Source organism: Girardinichthys multiradiatus, chromosome 17 (assembly GCF_021462225.1).
Source record: "Girardinichthys multiradiatus isolate DD_20200921_A chromosome 17, DD_fGirMul_XY1, whole genome shotgun sequence".
NCBI classification, from domain to species: Eukaryota; Metazoa; Chordata; class Actinopteri; order Cyprinodontiformes; family Goodeidae; genus Girardinichthys; species Girardinichthys multiradiatus.
The window spans coordinates 11,795,909-11,817,739 of record NC_061809.1 but is presented as its reverse complement, the minus strand read 5'-3'; the positions used below and the strand labels follow the sequence as shown (position 1 = coordinate 11,817,739).

The following is a 21,831-nucleotide window of genomic DNA, read 5'->3' as shown; positions in this document are numbered from 1 at the left end:
CTTTAATCCATGTGTTGCTTCTACTAGGGAGTGAAAGCTAAACGTACCAATACAGTTGCCAGCAGCATTCCGACGGTAACCGTCTCTGCACACCACCTTTGGCTCACAGTAGAATGAGCCGGCTGTGTTGATGCAAACATAGTTTGCTCCACAGTCATGGCTCCCCAAAGTGCACTCATCTATGTCTAAGAAAATGTCAGAAAAAAATCATGACCACATTATAAATAAGCCTCTTCATCAAGACTTTATCTACAACTTTTGACGACAGGATTGTAAAACTGCTTGCGTTCATCCGCCATACTTCGGATCATTTACCTTTGCAAATGATATTGTCTGTGAGTATGAATCCCGGGTGACAGCTGAGCTGACAGTAAAACGAGCCCTCTGTGTTAACGCAAACCTGCTCGGCGGAGCAGTTGTGACTGCCATTCAGACACTCATTAATATCTGAGGAGACAAACATGGCGTCGAGAATTGGAAATCTTTTCAATGAAAAGCCCAACAGAATGCCAAAAAAGCAAACAAAAAAAGCAAACAGAAAGGCTGTAAAAAAAACAATTACTTTAATTGCAGTTTGGGAACAAAAATGCTGAGAATGCACGCAGGCTTTGGCTCAACAATGGCTAAATAACTTCCTGATTTTGTAGAAGTAACAAATAAAGAAAAGGCTTGATACAACTTCTTTTATCTTTGGAAAGATATAACATTTACATAATGTATGCAGTAAGTTAGTACTACCATAAAAGGTCAAAGGAACATGAAAAAACTGCATGGAACTTGTAATAACCCCTTACATCTGAATTGCGTCGTTACTCTCCGTTTTTGAAGTGAATCATGTTCCGATCTTTAATGGGCTGTCTCATAAATGTGTTTCGTATTTTCAAACTCGTCTAAACCCTTCAATTTTAATGTGTTTTTGTAGCTGAAGATGCTAAATATCTGTTTAAGAGAGTTTTTCACTTGAATTGCCAATTAAATGCGGTAAAAAGGAAGCATTTAGTTTCCCATGAGAAAAATGATAATGATCCACCTGTGGATTTCAGGAAAAGAATATACACTTATCCAGTATTTACAGTGCCTTACGAAAGTACTCGGCCCCCTTGAACTGGTCAACCTCTTGCCACATTTCAGGCTTCAAACATAAAGATATAAAATTCACATTTTTTGTGAAGAATCAACAACAAATGGGACACAAACGTTAAGTGGAATGAAGTTTATGGGATGTTTCAAACTTGTTTAACAAATAAAAAACTGAAAAGTGGGGCGTACAATATCATTCAGCCCCCTTGCGTTAATACTTTGTAGCGCCACCCTTTGCTGCAATTACAGCTGCAAGTCTCTTGGGGTATGTTTCTATCAGTTTTGCACATCGAGAGACTGAAATTCTTGCCCATTCTTCCTTGCAAAACAGCTCTAGCTCAGCGAGGTTGGATGGAGAGCGTTCGTGAACAGCAGTCTTCAGCTCTTTCCACAGATTCTCAATTGGATTCAGGTCTGGACTTTGACTTGGCCATTCCAACACCTGGATACGTTTCTTTGTGAAGCATTCCATTGTGGATTTGGCTTTATGTTTTAGATCATTGTCTTGTTGGAAGATAAATCTCCGTCCCAGTCTCAGGTCTCTTGCAGACTCCAACAGGTTTTCTTCCAGAATGGTCCTGTGTTTGGCCCCATCCATCTTCCCATCAATTTTGACCATCTTCCCTGTCCCTGCTGACGAAAAGCAGGCCCAAACCATGATGCTGCCACCACCATGTTTGACAGTGGGGATGGTGTGTTCAGGGTAATGAGCTGTGTTGCTTTTAAGCCAAACATATCGTTTTGCATTGTGGCCAAACAGTTCAAATTTGGTTTCATCTGACCAGAGCACCTTCTTCCACATGTTTGGTGTGTCTCCCAGGTGGCTTGTGGCAAACTCTAGACGAGGGTTTTTATGGATATCTCTGAGAAACGGCTTTCTTCTTGCCACTCTTCCATAAAGGCCAGATTTGTGCAGTGTACGACTGGTTGTTGTCCTATGGACAGACTCTCCCACCTCAGCTGTAGATCTCTGCAGTTCATCCAGAGTGATCATGGGCCTCTTGGCTGCATCTCTGATCAGTCTTCTCCTTGTTCGAGATGAAAGTTTAGAGGGACGGCCGGGTTTTGGTAGATTTGCAGTGGTCTGATACTCCTTCCATTTCAATATGATTGCTTGCACAGTGCTCCTTGGGATGTTTAAAGCTTGGGAAATCTTTTTGTATCCAAATCCGGCTTTAAACTTCTCCATAACAGTATCTCGGACCTGCCCGGTGCGTTCCTTGGTCTTCATGATGCTCTCTGCGCTTTGAACAGAACCCTGAGACTATCACAGAGCAGGTGCATTTATATAAAGACTTGATTACACACAGGATTCTATTTATCATCATCAGTCATTTGGGACAACATTGGATCATTCAGAGATCCTCACTGAACTTCTGGAGTGAGTTTGCTGCACCGAAAGTAAAGGGGCCGAATAATATTGCACGCCCCACTTTTCAGTTTTTTATTTGTTAAAAAAGTTTGACACATCCAATAAATTTCATTCCACTTCACGATTGTGTCCCACTTGTTGTTGATTCTTCACAAAAAATTTGAATTTTATATTTTTATGTTTGAAGCCTGAAATGTGGCAAATGGTTGAAAAGTTCAAGTGGGCTGAGTACTTTCGCAAAGCACTGTATATCGAATAATACTCTCATATTCAAATATTGATCTGTTCTTTGTCTAAACAGTTAAACACCAAACCCTTACCGCCACCATTTATCAGCTATTTTTACTTGAAGCTGAATTTGTGCTTTTAATATGACTTACCCCCACATGTCGCTCCATCCCTTTGCAGTTGGAAACCATCATTACAGGCACATCTACCATTATCTACACACAGCTGAGAGCAGTTGAGCTCTGAAAATAGCAGAGAAATGTCAAGAAGTACAGTACATACAAACAAAGTTTGATATTTCAGTTCACAATAAATTTATCTTCTCCTTACAGACTCGTAAAATATTTATCCGATCCCTGGTTTTTGGCCTCAGGTATTTTTAGTTTCTATAACAAGACAGGAAGACATGAGCAATGATGTTTAAAAAAGAAATTGTTGCATCACATAAAGGCCGTTTCCAAGGTAGCATAATAAGTCTCTGCTTCTATAGCAGCTGTAAAACTGCCATGTCGTCATGAATCAACAGGAGTTGAGATGTTGCCCCTAATAAGAGAAACTATGACCTGGGACAACCAAACACATACAATTAGCACCAGTAGGTCATATTCATTCTCAAGGTGAAAACAGGAACATTTAGTTGTTTTTCTACTGTACATGTACACCTCAATGGTGTGCGCTTTATTTGAAAACAACATTCTTTGAAAGCGGGTACCAGGGTGTAATGTTTTGGAAACTCCCTGGTCTCCGTTGTCGTGTAGACAGGAAAACCGGAATCTTCCTGTATTGGGAAGCCCTGGCATATGCACAGTACAACTGTGATCGGTAGAAATTAATGCGCACACGCAGAGCATAACGGCTGCCGACCAGTTTAAAACACACAGAAGACATCAACAATAGCAATGGTTGATTGCTGAGTATTATTTGTGCCACTGACTCTGACAGTTAGACAAAGTGCATATTTTCTACTCCGTTTTCTAAGTAGGAAGTGATTGCCCATGTTGTTGAGTTTAAAATTACATACCGCCTACTAGTGGCACGTTAGGGGAATGAAATGTACTAGTATCGTGTCTGGAGATCGTAATTAAAACGTTGTTGTGTAGATGTATTAACAGAAACCGTGTCATGTGCACAGGGCCTTAAAATCAATGGGTCAACCATAATGTATACTGATTTTTTTAAATGTTGCATTGCATATATACCTGGAACTGGAACTACCTAGTTCCTACATGAAGAAAAGTAAACTCCCCCTGAGATTGGAAAGCCATAGGTTACACACCAATGGCAACTTCCAAATCCAATAAGTCTGCCGTACACATTAAAAAGTTGTGATATCTTTATGAATAACCTGTTTAATCAGCTTCAAAATACTATCCTATAGAACCTTTGTTAGCGTCTTGCAAGCATGTTTAAATGGAGATAAAAACATTCCCTTTGTTTGTATCCCCAGTAGGTGTTAGCCTTGTGACATCATTCCCTGATCCACAGTTATATTTCCGACGTAAATGTGGTTATCATATTGGGTCGTGCAAAACAGATAAAGAGGATGGCTAAAAAAGAAAAGAACAATGGTTTCGCATTGGTCCAACCGAGGTCCAGACCGTAAACCACTTAAAGTGCAACAGTTGGACTTTAAGGGACCTGAGGATAAAAAAGCACAAACAAACCCCTAGTGAGACGAGTCGATCAACTTTTCCCCACAACAATGAGAGAAACTGATAACGTCTGACACAAGTTTGATCGCTTCAAGTTGTAGCTAAGGAGGACTTAGATTGGGTTGTTTTTCTCCTGAGATTGCATCTAACCCATTTTAAGGCCTAGTAAGGACAGCAGGACTTTTTTTTATTGCCATATGCATGACTTTAAGTTCCATGAAACATATAACAAAACCACAAAGAGACCATGGCTTACTACAACTATACATATAATGAAACAGTGGCAAACCTCTGCAAGTATTTGCTTCCTCTGGAGGCCTGGTTGCAAACACTTCGGTCTCTTCTGGTGCTGAGGCAAAAAAAAATAACCAATACACATGAGTAAAAAGAAAAAAGTTCCTTTCAACCAGCAGTTTTAAACTTCAAGGCACAGTGCATACTCTGATTAGGAACTACCATGACTGCATGGAAAAAATGAAAGCATGACAACCACCTTCTATGACAAAATAGGAGGTGCATTTGGGCACAAAAGGTTTTAGCACCTAATGTGTGCTAATGTCTGAATCCTGCTGTTGGAAAGCCAGACTGTGGTCTAAGATGATAAGATAAAGGGCGACTAATCAATGCCTGAAGCACAAGATTACTTTGACCTTTTACCTTTAGCATTTGGATTGATCTCCTTGGGTTTCTCACAACAGACTCTAGCTGCATTAGAGCACTGCTTGTCCAGCTGCAGATCCTGAAAGTCGCAGCTGAAACCCATGCTATCCGTCTTTAGACCGAGCGTGCAGCAGTCGCAACATGCCTAAACAACCGGAGAAAGTTAGAAAACGGGTTTTAAAACGAGCAAAGCATGTATTTTTAAAGATGCTGTGCGTAAACGGCGTGGAGGAGAGCCTACCTCTGAAATTTGGGTTTCCCAGCTAGACCCTGTGAAGAAGGGCCTCTCACAGGCCTGTTTACCACGGGCCATCTTAATGCCATTGTTACAGGCCCGTTTTTTTGCAAAAGCTCGACAGCAGTGCTCCTGAGCAATGCTGGAGATAAAAAGCAGGAGGTAAATGTGAGACAGCATTTTTTCCCTTAAAAATAAATTACAACCTACATAAGATATAGCTTCTGTTTAATATCTAAAAGACACTTTCTAAAGTAAATCACTCCTCATTGCACCCTACTGTGCAGAAAGTGAGATGCTTGTGGTGACCTAAAGTCATAGCAACATATCACAAACCTTGGCAGTAATTGCCTTTTTTGATAAGTAAAGATGCTAACAAAAATGTTGTAAGTTGCCATAAAGGAGGACAAAATAATTAATACCACAGCTAGAAGCAAGTCTCTGCAGCACAGCTCACTGCTACAGGAAGTTAGAAAACAGTTCAACTTAACTCACACGTTGGAAATTGGACCTGGGAATCAAGTCAGTGCATAAATGAGGGCATCCCTCTTGGTTCTAGTGGCAAATCTGAAAACCAGCTGGATTTGCTAATTTCTAATTTGCTAATTAAAACTAACTTCTATTAGCAACACAAGCAGACGATAATGTCCCAACATTAAAAACAACATGATTACAGATAGACGTTGTACAGTGCTTTCTGTGCCACTGGTTTTATGTGATACAAACTGTCAGAAGTCCTAGTGAGTAGTTTTTACATGCAGCTTTTACTATGCTTTATATGTGCAGCAGAAAATAAATGAAGAGATAAATCAAATTATTTGTAACCTGCACACTAAGGGGGAGACACAATTATCAATAGAAATGCGTACGTCCCTTTAGTTTGTATGGTCTAAGCAGTGTGAAGAAAGATGGCAATATTCCACTGTTGCCTGATGACTCCAACATTGGATTACAACTTCAGATTCAATTGAAGGGTTATTTCTGTTTGTGAATGAGTCTGGGCTGCATTTGGCTTTTTTTTTTTTACTTTAAAATCCTTTGTTTCTATACTGGTGAGACATCATCTGTGGAATATTGATTTGTTAAAATCGCATTTGTATGATTATGGAAAGCTAAAGCCCAAACATACATGCATCTCACAGTGAGTGTTTAATCCTTGTGTGCATTAAATAGAACTTCTGGACCAAATTTGCTTACAGCCCCTTCCCACAGATCTCTTCCTGTGCAGTTGGATGTTACTCCAATATAATTAATAACAGCCACGCACAGACAACAGAACAGGGCCCTTTAGGGTCAAACATGCATCTTAGGGTCAAGTTGAAAGGCATGTATCTCTTAAGATATCTTTTGCTTCCTCCTGCTGCTCTTTACTTAAAATCATTTTCTGTCACAAGAAGTTTCTTACCTGCAGATGTGGGAGGTGAACCGTGGAAGGACTGTGCAGTCATGTTCCCTCAGGGCTATCTCTCTCCCAGCCTCACAGCATTCTTGCACAGAAGTAAGCTTGCTCTCTATAAAGTAGGGATGATGCTAATGGTTAATTTAGTTCTGTTATAAAGAGCAAAGAACCCCATGGGCTTAATTGAAGGCACACGAGTTAAATATTTGCAAACCTTAAATTGTTTCCTTACCAATCCCCTTCAGAACTGCGCAGAGGAAAAGCAAAAGAACAATCCTGTGCGCCATCGGGCCCATTTCAAACCCAGTCAGTGCCCTGTGAACGATCCGATCCTTAAGGTCGGACAATTATCCTGACGATGACGAGAGGCGAGTCTGTACTGAGGGGATCCCGCTCAGACAGCCCCCTTTCAAAGCAGCTGGAGGCGTCACATGGCCGACCTGTACGGCGGAGTGGGAGGGGTGCACAGAGCTGGGATGATTAAAACACGACCGATAATGGGATGTGGTGTTAAAGCGTCACGGTGTTAAACCAGACGACAAAAGACGTCATCAGCAAGATAACTTGAAACCACTAACAATAACAATACAGCGCCTTCCAAAAGTATTCACACCATTTTTTTTTTTTTTTTTTACATTTCCACTTTACTACATCAACCTTTTGACTATTTAAAGGGATTTTTGGTGATAAACCAGGGACCTCCCACGTGTGGCGCTTAATAGCTTGACATTGACTACGGAAGAACATTTTCGTCAACTGAAAGAAGAGAAATATTAAAACATGGCATGTCCTAAATATGGGAAGCAAAATCATAATTTCGACTTTCAAAGCCATCATTTTGACTTTGAGTGATAATATTGATACAAAGCAGCTATGACATAAGATTCAAAGTCAAATACTTCCGACTTCTAAAGTTATTTCTACGTTCAGTGATAATGTCGACTGACAAAATTTAGATTGTCATAATGAATCACAATTATGAGATACAATGTCATGCTTTAAAGTTGAAATGATGACTTTCTCTGAGTTATGACATACCATATTTTTAAATAGTAATATTTATTTTTATGCATTGATTCCACAGCAGAATGACACCAATATAACAAATCCCTTAACCATTTCCTTGTCAATAAGTTGCAAATTGAATTTTTTTTTTTTATATCCTTTTCCCATAAATATGGAAAGATCTATTCAGAGACAAATTCCTTCTCTCTTCATAGAAGTATAACGTTACTTGTTCTACAACCCAATCACAGAAGCCAAACTTTCACTCCACAATTATATACTACTTAATGTGGGTCTCTCACATAAATACACTAAACACACTGCAGTTCTTATGTGACAAAATGCGGAAAAGTTAAAGGGAAATGAATATTTCAGGAAGGCACTGTAAATGCAGAGCAGCTCATAATGCAACATTTTTATATGACTTTGACTTTATGCCATTAACTCATTCAGGTTTTATTGTTAGTTTTTGTTAATTCCAGTTTACTGCCCTGCATCATTCACTCATACACAGAACACATTTAGAAAAGGAAGCAAAAATGAAGATGGCATGTATGAATCTCCAACGCAAAGGTCAGTTGTGTATCATGTAATCTGGTTTTATTACAAATATTATAAACCCAGGAAGTCTTTTTATGCTTAACATTGATTCTAGTGTTGAATGGCATCACGTATCTCCCATTAGCAGTAAAGTGGCTATGGTAAATAAAATATAAAACTCTTCTTCCTAAATTAATTCATTTTCATACATCAGCTAAAACCTCTTTTGCCATTTCTATAATTACCCAAAAAGTGTGCAACTTCCACCATCTAATCATAATGCAGCGATCAAGGTCACAAGATAGGAAACAGATTCCTGTGTGGAAATGATCATCATATCTGCACATTAGCACTGATAACTGTCAAGCAAATAAAATCAAGGATTGTTGTTTTTTATGAAAAAAAAGTCTTCTTTGTGATAAAACTATGTTTGAGCGACAAGCAAGCACCACAGCTTTTTTTTTCTACATTCCCAAATATATATATATATATATATATATATATATATATATATATATGATCCCTTTATATAAATGCCACTGATGCCATTTTTAAATTTGTATTTTAGCTTGACGTGAAACAGCCGATTTATATGTGAAAAAAACAACAATGTCCATTGTTAAGTATGGCGGAGGATCTGTGATGCTGTGGGCCTGGGCTCGTGACCTCTTTGGGCTACTCAGAGAATAGAAAAATCTGGTAGATGTGTATCAACAGGATGAGGATCCACAACATATGGCCAAATCAGCAAAGAAATTGTTCACCAGACATAAAACCAACTTTCCTCCATGACCACCTCAGTCTCCAGACCTAAATCGTTTAAAGAACCTGTGGGGTGAGCTCTCCATGTATACTTAAACTTTGTGAAATGTTATAGGAGCAGACCAAGTGCGGTCCTATTGACAAAAATTTGTTCTACAAAAGTACTAAGTATTGATATTTTGATAAGAAGAACAACGACCCACTGCATCACTGACCCTCCACCATACCTAACAGTAGGCATGATGTGCTTTTCCACATATTCATCCTTTTTTCCCCACAACAAATCCATTTATTCTTTCTAGTGAGATTTTTTCCCGCTCAACAAATGCACTTAAATAAAGGTTGAATCGTTCTTCAATCCTTAATGAGATAATGCTCCTGCAATAAAAGATGAAATCATTTTTTAAGATCTTGTCTACATCTTCACTAGCAGAGTCAACTCATTTGTTGCCATCTGTGTGGATATATATATATATATATATACATTTATATGCCATGTTGTACAAAATCTACAGTATTTAGCCATCATATATTTGTTGTTTTAATACTATGAATAAAAAAAAGCAACTGCAGATCAGAGAGTTGATCTCCAACCAAAATGGCCTGAATGCTTGGGTTATTTATATCAGGGCATATTTCATGCATTAAAAGGTCCGAACTCTGCTTTCATTATAAAGACGTATGTACAATAAAGACGTATGTACAATGTCATTCATAACTTATGAACACACAAGGTTGTGTGCTTTTTACAGTCGTAGCAGATAAGAAATGAAGAGCTTGTTTACTCTCTTTGTGCATCTTCAGCATAACTGCTAGTAGAGCCTGTCGGATGCAGAAGCCCCTCTGCTTCATACATGTTGGAAAAACGATCCGATTGCATCTAATGAAGGCCAACACCGGGACCGACTCTGGAAGACTTCTCTTTTCTCGGATCTATCCCCCTTATAGCAGTGATCAGTCTAGCCCTCCGGCTCTGAGGGTGCCTCTGCAGGGGCTGGATTCCCTGAAGTTTCCGGTGTGTCCTCAGAGTTGTCTGTTGGGGACTGAGCCTTCTTGTCCTCACTGTCATCTTTAACCTCTGTGTCAGCAGTGGGGCAGTTTCCCACCTGCTTCATATCAGCGCTCTCATCTTGCTTTTCCTCTTCTGCAGGAGGAATGCCTGCCTCTATATTTGTATTCACTTCATCTGTCTCATTTTGACTTGTTTCAGTCTTTCCGTTGTCCAAGTTCTTGCTCTCTGCTGGGGCCACTGGTTCTTCCTTAGGAACCGTTTCCCCGTCTACAGTAGGGCTTCCTTTTCCTGCAGGACTTTGTGGCTTTGAGTCCTCGGCAATGGCACCGTTTTGCTCCAGTGGCTGTTCCTCCTCTTCTTCGATCTCATCCTCTAAGGGAGGGATCATCTGCTCCTCCCTGCCTCCTGGGAAGACCGTGTCTGGGTAGACGAGCTTTAGTTGCTCCTCAAAGTAATCCTCCAGGTATAGGCCTGCACTCCCAACCTCTGAAGTCGCCTTGGAAAAGTTAGAGAACACCTTGTTTAAAGTTGAAGAAAAACATGAGAATGGAAGTTGTGCCTTATTCTTGCAAAAAGGACAACTGACTGAAATGGAGACCTACCTTGTAGTACTTGGCACAGTTAAAAAATACGAGCCTGACATCAGAAACAAACCCCTCAGGGCTGACATAACATTCGCCCTCCTTTGACTGCAGTTTTTTCTTCACTAATGACAGATCCATTGGCGTCTTTATTAGTTCTTTATAGCGCCGAGTTTCCTACAAAAACAACACACAGGTACAGATCTGTCATTAGCAGTTCCTAGGGCCTCCTACACATCTTTTAGGTCAAATGTCCACGCTTTTACACTACGTGGAACAACTGAACACCTGTGGTTTAAGTACAAAGATTCACTATGAATTTATGGCAGATATGTTTTTGGTCCGATTTAAAAAAAAAAACAGACATGATGGAGGATTGAAGTAGTGGATAGGTGGAATGAAAGCAGGATGGATGGAGAGACACGCTGGATAGATAGCTGGACTGAGACTAATGAATAGATTGGTGGACGGAGGGGATGAATGGACAGAAGGACAGAAACAGAGATGGATGTATGCATAGATGAACAAATGAAGGGATGGACGCACGGATGGATGGATCAATGAAGGGAGGGATGTTTGTAACAAACATCAACATAACTGTGTCTAAAATGATAAACAAGACCTGATCCAGTAAATAGAAAAATCTGACATACTGGGACTTTGTGCATCTTTTATATAAAACTGAGCTCTTATTGGAGCAGCCAACAGGCTCTAATTTATTCATGATCCTTCCCCACGCCTGGAAAATGCTGAATACACACACTTTAACAATCCAACAAGAAATGTTAAATCATAAGAAGCAGAGAATTAAACACAGAAATGACCCTGATTTCCTCTAATGTGGAAGAAATCCAAGAGAGTCCTTCTACAGTAAATGAACACTAAACTGCATCAGAGATGCCTGAATGTTGACTGCAGAGTGTTACCGATGGAGATGCAGGCTGCTGGAAGTCCATGCTGAAGTCGTTACAGAACAAGCGTAGAAGCAGTCGCTCACATTTCTAGATTGAAGAAAAACATCACATTCATATATGAGATATTTTACCTTTTTTTTATCCTAAAAGACAGAAAGTTGCATTGGTGAGTTGATAGGGAGGAATGAACATTAATGAATCAATTATCATAAAATAGAATTAGTAGCCGATTTAGATTACTCTTTTGTCCACAGGGGGGAATTTCTCTGAGGCTGGAACACTCCCGCTCCCTCTGTCGCAGTCATACTCCATCTCTGGGGACTCTGGGTTGCGGCAGAACGAGCAAAACCACTCACCACTGAAGTGATGGAAAGACAGGAAAATAGGTTCTAAGGGAGAAAGTGTTTTTCACTTTGAAATAAGTCTGCAAGACTTGCAAGATGGCTGGAGAATCTTAAAGCCACCTCAAAACAACTCCAAGCTGCTAATAATACATTTAAGTAGCTGTCAACGGTCTTTCCTGGTGTTTCAGTGGAATTATGATTGTTTTTAGTTGTTGGAACATAAATGTCTTTTTGCTGAATGTGGCGATGAACTATTTCTGCACATCCCCCTGAGTATACCATCCTCACAGTTAAACATGGTGGTGGCACCATGATGCCGTGGGGATGTTTTCTTTCAGCAGGGACTGAGAAGTTGATGGGAAGATGGATGGATCAGGGGGGTTGAATAGAAAAGAATGCCGTGTTTTAAATTTTTTTATTCGTAAAAAGTTCATCATTCATGTACCAATTTGTGTTGATCAACCACATCAAATCTCAATGAAATACACGGAAGTTCCGGATTGTGACATGGCAAAATGCAATAGTTCAAGCGAAACCTATGAAAAGGTATAAAGGCTCTGCACTTTTGGTAGCTGATCCGTCTCTCACCTCGGCGACTCGTTCAGAGTGGGAATGTGGCAGGAAAGGTGGAAAACTTTGGGACACTTGTCGCAGCAGAGCAGCTCCCCTCCGTTCTGACACACGGCGCACCAGTCCTCGTTGGGGTCGTCCTCTGGCTCTGCTTTCTTTTCTGGATCCGGCTGCGACGGGGTCTGATTACATTGGTCCGTGGAGGTGGACGCCAGGGCCGTGGACACGACGAGACCCTTCGGTGGCGGCCGAGGCTTCGACTGAGCGCCGGTGCTGCTGTCCGGCAGGCTTGACCCGCCGCTGGACTGAACCTGTGGGCCGCAAGAAAATTCATCATCAGCACAGCTTAGGTGTACTACGTCTGGTTTCTAGAGAATCTGACTACTTCGCTTACAAAACTAACTTCATCCTCGTCCTCGGGTTCATCCTTGATAATGATTATGGGCCCTGGGGATAACCTCCTCCTTCGCTTAGGTGCAGGGGCTAATGGAGGCGCAGATGTCTGCTTCCAAGACGTCATCCTTCAGAGAACAAAGAGGAGATTCAGTATTCGGACAGAAAATGTGTTAAAACACCCAGTTGTCTCGTATTTTCTGCTCAGAAAAACCTAACAAGAGTGGACACGGAAAAAAAGGCGATGCTTTCTTACCCTGTCGTTCTATCTGAGGACGACGGATTTGCCAACGGGGAGTTCTGGCCGCCTTGACCTGAAAGCAGCATTTAAACATCTGGATGTAACTAGAAAAACCCTGATTTGAGGCAAAGTACCCAAACCAAACAATCAGTGAAAGCACAGACCTGTCATATGGCCGAGCGAGCTGTTTTTTTCTGCGTTTCCAGCTGCCAGATATAAACCCATGCTGGGTTTGGGGACGGAGATGCTGACGGTGGGGACGGATGGACCAGCTTCGCTCCTCTTCAGGAGGGACGACTCCGGCAAGCATCTCTGAGGGCCACATAAAAAGAATAGTATTAAATAATACTCTTTTCAGCCACATGTTCGTGTCAGATTTTCCTATTACCAACCTGGTGTAGTGAGGCCTGGGAAGCTGCTCCTGCTGACAGAGGCTGCTGGAAACGGGGAGGCCCCGGCGACACATTGATGGGTTTAGGAGGGAATGTGGAGCTGTGGATTAGCTCTCGGAGTGACTAGAAGAAACAAATAAAGACAGCATAACAAACAATCTTTTTTTTATAGTTTATTGACCAAAGCAGAGGTGCAGATTGTAGATTCACAAATAAAGACTTCTTTTCTCAAAGCTAAAGAGATTAAATGGATTCCTGGGGACAAACTTCAGGGAAAGTTGGATCAAAAGCCTCTCATGATATGGAGGAGAAATTACGTCTTCATCACAACTTTAAGTAGTTCACCCACTGCTGACCTTATAAATACTATAATATGATTATATAACACTGACACTATAATCATCATACTACGTCATAATCTATAGGAGCTGCTTAATCTGGTGTTGCTTTGTAGCAAAGAAACAGATAAGAGCAAAAATGATATGACAAAAAAACTGCGTCATTCAACAGCTGAATGGTCTGTTTTCATAAAACATGTCTGGCCTAATAAAAACAAATCAAGAGAACGTCTGGCCACAGATTCTCTATTGAATCTAAATCTGGACATTGACTAGGCCCATTTTAACACATGATTAACTTGCCATGGTAGCTGTGATTATGGGGTTAGGGTGATTATTCTGCTCTCTGTTACTTCCTGTTGGTCTATCACATATAACTCTAATAAAATGCATCAAAGGTTTTCACATGAAAAACTACGAAATGATTCAAGGGGTGTGAATACTTTTGGAGGGCAATGTAGACACTCCCATCAAATTACCTGTGATGCTGTGAAGCCTGGCTTCTGAAGCATGGACGCTGGAGGGCTTCTAGGGTTTGGATGGCCGTTCCCATACCTGCGCCCAGGCTGCGCCAAGCTGGGGGGTGCTTGGGAGGGAGAAGAGCCCCCATGGATGGATCTGGTTGGTGGAGGGGGACCGGAAGGAGCTGGGAGCATGACGTTTTGATACCAGGACCAGTGGTTAGGAGGGGGCGGCCTCTGGGGCTGGTGGGAGAGCTTGTCAACCTTGGACAGGGTAGTGATTTAACAGGTTAGTATCACATTAGACTAGAAACAAATATAGCATTTAAGATGACCAAAAACGTCCTATTACCTGCATCTGGAGCTGAGCTAGAGTGCTCTGTCGCTGCTGTGTTGCTGCAAGGGAAAGACCCCCGGCTGGGGCCTCGGGTCTGGGACCCGGCTGATGGTTGGTGATGGGTGGCCTCCCCTGACATCTCTCTACCACCAGGGAACCTGCAAGAAAAAAAGAAGAACCATTAACCAGACGGTTCTGGTACCTACATACATCTAAAGTTACCCCCAGTTGGAATGTGAGATGTTTTCTTTTCTTTCTGTTGGAAGTGTGTAATTTCTCCCGACTGTCCCGACCAAGTGCTCCATAGGAAGGAAGATTTCACTACTATAATCCTTTAAAAAAAGTGTTTAATCTATCATTTTTATTTGGCCTTAAAAATGATCTGAGTTTGAAGTATAAATGGAAAAATCAGATCAGCTCCATTGTCAGATCTGGGTCTGGGTTCTCCTCCAGATATTATGTAATCACAGCTGACATTTGACCCCTGTTTCTGTACTAAAAATCTAATTGTGATCAAAGATTTTAAAAAAAAGGTCTAATAAATCAATGAAAAAGCGCATTTGCTTCTTCCCTTCTATGTAAAAGATAATAAGGAATAAAGTTTGAAATCTCAAACATTTTTCATGCTCAGCTGTGTTTTTATCCGATGCGCCCAGACATTTGGATAAAAACTTTCCAACCCTGCATCAGAGCACACTTTGAACACAAATACATTCAAGATAGAGAAAGGTGTGCAGAAATGTTCTCCATCCAATCAAAAAACAAGAATAATTTGCTACAAAGGGCAGACAGATCATTTGAATAGACCTCTTAGGTCATGTGTTTTCTGTTCAAATCTGCTGCCTGGTTCTGAGAAGCACAGAAAAAAAAAAGATAGTGTAGCTAAAAACAAAAACAATAATATAACTGTTATTTAGGTTAGATGAGATTACCAAACTCTGTCATAAACAGATGGAAGAACAAAATGTCTTGTTAGATCCAGGCGCCTATGTGAGAAAAAAGATACAAGCAGGGACTGACTTCACAAAGAACTGAACGTGTTGTTACATAAACTTACACGCTCCATTTAGTTTTCTGTAACCTTTGCCTCTGCTGCGCTCTATCCCAAAACTTATCACACCTTTGTACTTACAAGAGCATTTTTCTCCTTTGACACCAGAAATGCAAACAAATTGTGACCGAAATGAAAGGAGGGCAGACCTACCGAGATCTACGTTTGTGGCCCAGAAACCAGAGCGGCACTGGAAGCGAACGGAGCTCTGAGGGACGATAGAGGGGCTGTAGCTCGTTCTCATCAGGTAATGGATCTGGTAAAGGATCTGAGAGGTAGAGAGACGGGAATGCTCAAATCAGAGATCTCAGAGTGATGCAGAAATACTGGAGAAAACAAAACAAGCCACAGATATATGCCCTGCATAATGCCAGCCATCTTTATTGGCACCCTGGGTGAAGATGTGCAGGACTTTGTTATCAGAGTAGCATAGCCTCAAACTAAATAGTTTAGAAGAATCCAACCTTTAAGTTGATTGTTCATTAAATGGGGTCAATCTTCAAATTTTTTTTGCACAATTCCAAATAGCCATTAACAAACAGTTCCTGTAAAATATATGTGACAGACCTTTTTTTGTTAATTTATACCTTTTTTTAAGTTGATCACAGCATCTATGAACTTCTTACTAGTACTCCACTGTTTCTATAACCCTGGGGTATATAATAACATGACACAAATGCCCATTTGTTTAAGCTACTGCCCCCTAGGCTGGACAAGGACCCATTATTTATCGTGCCACCATGTACAGTGAGAAGGCCCATGGCCTGCAGAACTCTACTGGGACTTTAACTGGAAACAGTGCTTTGGCCAGATGCCACTAAGTCTGAGCTTTTCTACAACAAACACTCCAAGTGGGTCTGGCATGAAATAAAGGGTGAATAATCTGGAAACTTCTTAATGCCTACTATAGGTATGGTGGTGGATCTGTTATGCTGTGGGCCTGTTTCGTTTAAAAGAGCCCTGGGAACCTTGATAGGAGGGCATGGCACCACATCTTTGAAATACCAGGATATGGAAGTGAAAGCCTGGTGAAAATCAATGGGTCTTTCAGCAAGATTCAAGGTATCCAAAACAACACAATGGTCCAACATAACTTAACAAATGGGTCACTAGACACAAAACCAACCTTCCTTTATGCTAATCCCAGTGCTTAAAGCATTTCTGCCACCGGTGATCTCATTGTAATTCAATATTTCTTACCGTGATGAAATTTTTGTAAACTTTTTTTCAGTGTGGCATTAAGCTGCTGAAATAACAGATTCTTTTATTTGAAGACTTTAGCAGGGGTGTCCATAAACGCGGCCACCACTGCGTGTTCTACACAGCAGAATCAATCAAGTCTGACGCTGTAGTCCGGTACCAGTCTCTTGCAGTACAGCAGAGCTGTCCCGCTGTGATTGCCCGTCGCCCATTTAGTGAAGCTGATCACATGGTCCAGTTGCCTCGTCAGAGCGTTGATGTCGTCTTGCTGCTTCTTCAAAGCTAGCTCGTGGTCCTTGGTCAGTCCCTGAGAGGAGAACAGCGTACGTCACCACAGGAATCCTGGGATTCTGTCTTAAAATAACTGTAACCGTACCTCGAGCTGATTTATCAGGATCTTTCCCTTCCTGTTGATCTCCATGATAAGGTTACAGATGGACTTCTTTATTTCGTTGGTAACGGCTTTCCGGTTTTCTTCAACTTGCTGCAGTCTGTACATTTTAAGGCAGAGAATGAATTTAGTGTTCTCAATGAAAATTTCCAGGGAAAATCACAATGATTAGGCTTATTTGTAGCTGGCAGATGTTTGCAATAAATAAATCAAACAAGAACAATTTGCTACTTTAAATGGCTACAGCAGTTTCTAAATGATTCAACCCCTACATGACAAGCAGAGCAGCTTTCTGCTGTTACGGCCTGATGTATAACCAGACACCAGCTTCTGGTTCTGTTCCTGAAGAATCTTTGCCCGCTCCTCACGGGCAAAGGCCTCTAGTTCACCGATATGTTCAAGTTTACATGATGCAACCGCCTATTTCAAATACCGTCAGAGATGTTCAATGGAGTTTAAGTTAGGCGAGTTACTTCCAAAGTAAATTTTATATGGAGAGCACGTTTAAATGCAGTTCACGCGGTCTAAAGTGCTGCACATGGTTTCTAGAAACATTTTAAAAGGACAACAAATAAAAACGTAAAGTCAAACATCCACATATGAAAAAATATGAAATCACGGAGTACAAAAAACACAGCAAAGAGACACCTGGGAAAACTCTGTTTGAAGGTCAGAAAACACCCGACCTTCACCTTCCTCACAGTTTTCTCTGGTAGTTTCCAGTTCCAGAGGAACCAGAGCAGTCCCAGGGCATCACTAAGCCATCACCATGCATCACTGAAGCCAGGGTGTTCTTTTCAGCGTATGCCTCGATCTTCCTCCCCCTAAAAGTGTCCACATTTGTTTCACTGTCCCACAGTGCAGAATCCCAAAAACCTCTTTGGCTTATTTATAAATCTGTGAGCAAATCAGGGCCTATTGTTCATCTGCTTTTGGGTCACTAGTTATGTACGCCTTGGAGTTCTCACCTGGGGCACCTCCGTGTATAGTGTGAGCCTCACTGAAACCTGATGCTCCACTTCCTCCACCGCTCATGATTCTAACTATAGCTACAATATTACAAATATTTGTGACTTAACCAAAGGCATCAAAATGAATCCTTTAATTATGTTTACTGAGACAAAAAGATGTAGTTGACTTCAGCAGTGATGCAGATCTTTACCCGGAGTTGATACAGCTTGAAACATCCTCAATGGCCTTTCTCTTCTCCTGTAACTGTAGAGTCATAGTTTCCAGATGCTGCTTATGATTTCTGTAGGCATCTTCCAAAAACTGGTAGCTAGATACAAAACAAGACGTATAAATAAGATAAGTGCTCTTCCTTTGACACTTTGGTTCATATTTATCACCATCTTTCCATGCAACAATCAAGGGTTTTGCTAAATCTTTAGCAGAAGTGCAATATTACTTGTGATCCTTGTGTCTGAGGAGCTGACAGTCTCGGCACGTAAGCCGGTCGCACGTCTCGCAGAAAAGCTTCAGCGGCTCCTGCTTGTGGACGTCGCAGAAGACGGGCTTCTGCGTGGATACGCCTAGTACTTCTGGGCAGGAGGCGAATGTTGAAAGCGCAGAGAAGGATCATACATCAGTTCATACATAAATGTTGTTTCGCAGCCTGAAGACTGATTATTTAGATCAAAGTCTTAATCAGAAAACTTGACGTAATAATGAGGTTAATGACAGATAAACCTTAGAGGTTGCAGACAAAAGGCTTTGATCTGACACATTCTAGCTGTTTCTGTGTTAAAGTATCAAAGACTCGTTTGGCCTGGCTTACAGAGACGGCAAGGTGTGCAACCAAATACCAGCCAAGTGGTCAAATCAACTCAAAATAGAGATCTCTTGCACCAACTTAACCTGAAGAACACCTTCTCCACCCACCCTCAAGCACAGAAGTGGATCCATTATGGTTTGGGCCTGTTTTTATGCTAAGGGTGCATGTCTTTACAGCATTAGGGACCAATAAAATCTTTATTCCCTCAGCCAAAATACAAAAGATAGGTCTTCCAAAATGACAGCAAGTCAAAACACACCAACAAGGCAATAATATTGTGGCTAGATAAGAATCACATTACACTAATGGAGTGGGCTGAACCTACAATATCATCATAGAAAAGCACTGTTCAGACACAGAATTTGGTAGAATATTATATTTCAGGTTCCTAGTTTATTTAATGGTATTTATTAGCCTACCAAAAAAAAAAGTCAGAGATTATGTAATCCTTTTAACATGTGAAAGCTTCAAAAATGATAAACGCTGTAAATGGTACGATGCCGTTGGGTCCCACCTGGAGACATCTCCTCCTTCTGGCGTATGGTGTGATCGCGGGTGAACTTCACCCTCTGGTGTGCCTCGACGCACGTCAAGCACAGAAACTCCACGCACTCCACGCAGTAACCTGTCGCCTCTGTGTTGTCGTCACAGCTCATACATACCTGTTGGAAGCAAGCAATGGAGAGTTGGAGAAATGAACAGGATGCATTTTAAGAGGTGATCTGATCAGAGTGGGTGAGGTTTATGAGACAGGACCTGGCTGGTTTTCTCCACCGTGCTGCTGGGCACCTCAGCTGAGTCCTTGACGAAGAAATTGTCCAACACGTCAACCTCCCAGCATTCCTGTCTGCACACCGGGCACCGAATGGAACCAACTGCAGCAGGAAAGCACACAATAATTAAAGCATCGACTTGGGCGTCATTTCCGTTTGTTTATTTTGCTATGTAAAAACAGACCAGCACACAGTCCTTCATAACTGTAAAGTGGAAGGAAAATGATATGTGGCTGTTCAATAACATTTTGTGAAACATGGTGTGTATTTTGTATTCAGCCCCCTATTACTCTGATACTGGAGGAATCAGTCGGCACAACGAGTTGTGCACAAGAGTGGCAAGAAGAAAGTCATTGTTGAAAGAAAACCATAAGAAATCTATTTTAAAGAGTGGCACAAGCCATGTAGGAAGAAGGTTCTCCGCTCAGGTGAGACATAAAGAGAACTTTTTCACCTAGTTGTAAAGCACTCTGTGTGCCGGAAAAACAAAACCCTGCAACACGGTAGAGGCAGTGTCATCCTATGGGTTGACTGGAAGATGGGTAGAGCAACACACGGAACAATCCTGGAAGAAAATCTGTTACAACCTGCGGAAGAATTGAGATGAGGGCAGGGGTTCACCTTCCAGCAGGATGACGACCTTCAACCTATCACCAGAGCTACAATGGAATGGTTTAGACCAGTGTTTTCTAACTCTGGTCCTCAGGGCCCACTGACCTGCATGTTTTAGATGTGTCTCTGCTCCAGCACACCTGATTCAAATGAATGCATGATCTCCTCAGCATGATGGCTAGTGGTGCAGAAGCCTGTTAGTCACCCATTCATTAAAGTGAGGTGTGCATCAATGGGGAGACACCTAAAACATGCAGGACAGTGGGCCCTGAGGAACAGGATTAAGAAACCTTGGTTTAGACCAAATCATTGTGCTAGAAAAGACCTAGTCCAAACCTAAATCTAACTGAGAATCTGTGATAAACTTACAGATGGATGTTCATAGATGCTTGCCATCCAGTCTTACTGAACTGAGCTATTTTGTAAAGAATTGGCAAACATGGCTCCAGATGTCCAAAGCTGTTAAGAGACAAACCTTTACACTACCTTGTGTTAGTCTATTACAAAAAAGTTACAGTAAAATCGTTGAGATCCTGGGTTGAGAATTGACAAAAACTTTAGCTGGTATGAAACACTTTTGTGGGTCATTGTACAGGAGTCAGCTGTTTGGATTAAAACCACACAAATAATAGTTTGTTTTCATTCAAATACAGATATTAAAGCGGGGATCCATGTATAACTGATTTTGTGCTTTTAAGATCTGGACATGAATGAAAAGAGTCCCACTGGCATATCTTGTTAAAGCTTATAGTAACACGGTTCATCAGTTAAATGAGGATAAGTACGCATTATCACCTGGACCATGCGGGTCCCGCCTCGGCTCAGCGCTCCTTAACGGGGGAGGCAGGCATCTCCTGCAGAAGGAGTGCAAACACGGCAGCAGCTTGGGCTCCCTGTTGTGAAAGCTCAGCTTGCAGATGGGACATGTGTCCATGAGCCCGAAGGCCCCCTGCTGCTTGAGCTTCTCCTCTCCTGCGGGCAAACTTTCAGCCTCGTTTTCCACGATAATCACGATGTCGTCGTTTTCGGCACTTTCATCCATTTCTGTCGCGTCACGATAACTCCAGCCGGTTAATCAATGTAGCTAGCCCTGCGGTTAGCATCAAGAAGATAGCCTTTTGTTTCACTCATTTGGACTGAAAGAGTAAACTAACGCTGTGTATAGCAGCATTTCAGTCCTGGTTTATTAAGTTTAAATACTAAATCATAAATAAAAAGACAGCAACACGAATTAGCTTATTCTAGCTCGCTTTCTAAAGCTAAATTAGCAATGTAGCTTATTTCAAACGCATAAACGCCAGACAGAAACACTATTTCCTCTTAGTGGCGGCTATTTTTAAAACATGCAAAACAGAGCACTCAGTAGACACGGAAATACAGGAAATAGGCTTGACGCAAGATATTTGCGGCTCATACGTCTATTAGGCATAGGCTAGCTGCCGTGCTTTCTATTCTCTCAAAACACTGGCGATGTGTCGTTCATGGCCTAGCCGGCTCGATGTACCGACTCTTTT

General features: G+C 41.5%; 2 protein-coding genes across 5 annotated transcripts in view; both read right to left on the bottom strand.

The window, feature by feature from the left end:
- The window catches only part of LOC124882850 (fibulin-1-like), an 18,289-nt gene extending 8,434 nt beyond the window's left edge, over positions 1-9,855 (bottom strand). For all 4 annotated transcript variants that reach the window (XR_007042018.1, XM_047389435.1, XM_047389436.1 and 1 more), the window contains exons 1-9: positions 9,719-9,855; positions 6,859-7,066; positions 6,633-6,738; positions 5,234-5,369; positions 4,990-5,137; positions 4,622-4,681; positions 2,833-2,922; positions 316-447; positions 48-185 (exon numbers count right to left, since the gene is read on the bottom strand). Coding sequence is in view for 3 of the 4 variants with exons in the window: in XM_047389435.1 (XP_047245391.1) it covers positions 48-185; positions 316-447; positions 2,833-2,922; positions 4,622-4,681; positions 4,990-5,137; positions 5,234-5,369; positions 6,633-6,738; positions 6,859-6,922 (874 nt within the window). In the remaining variant the exon portion in view is untranslated. The remainder of the gene's footprint in view (positions 1-47; positions 186-315; positions 448-2,832; positions 2,923-4,621; positions 4,682-4,989; positions 5,138-5,233; positions 5,370-6,632; positions 6,739-6,858; positions 7,067-9,718) is intronic.
- Positions 8,206-21,831, bottom strand: trim24 (tripartite motif containing 24). Its single transcript, XM_047389433.1, has 19 exons — positions 21,113-21,831; positions 19,689-19,807; positions 19,447-19,594; positions 18,567-18,699; positions 18,321-18,437; positions 17,144-17,258; positions 16,928-17,074; positions 15,721-15,835; positions 14,532-14,674; positions 14,198-14,443; positions 13,381-13,503; positions 13,153-13,300; positions 13,004-13,061; positions 12,749-12,875; positions 12,373-12,665; positions 11,681-11,798; positions 11,453-11,527; positions 10,548-10,703; positions 8,206-10,441 (listed from the first exon to the last, which is right to left on the bottom strand). Exons 1-19 carry the CDS (start codon positions 21,357-21,359, stop codon positions 9,893-9,895), a joined length of 3,177 nt encoding a protein of 1,058 aa, XP_047245389.1. The 5' UTR covers positions 21,360-21,831; the 3' UTR covers positions 8,206-9,892.

Bases quoted from the DNA above. Each gene is read 5' to 3' on its own strand.
- trim24 (XM_047389433.1), bottom strand. From the start codon at position 21,359: ATGGATGAAAGTGCCGAAAACGACGACATCGTGATTATCGTGGAAAAC. The intron at 19,808-21,112 runs GTGATAATGCGT...TTCCTGCTGCAG, and splicing joins GCGGGACCCGCATGGTCCAG to TTGGTTCCATTCGGTGCCCG. The intron at 14,444-14,531 runs GTAATAGGACGT...ACCCTGTCCAAG, and splicing joins TAGCTCAGCTCCAGATGCAG to GTTGACAAGCTCTCCCACCA.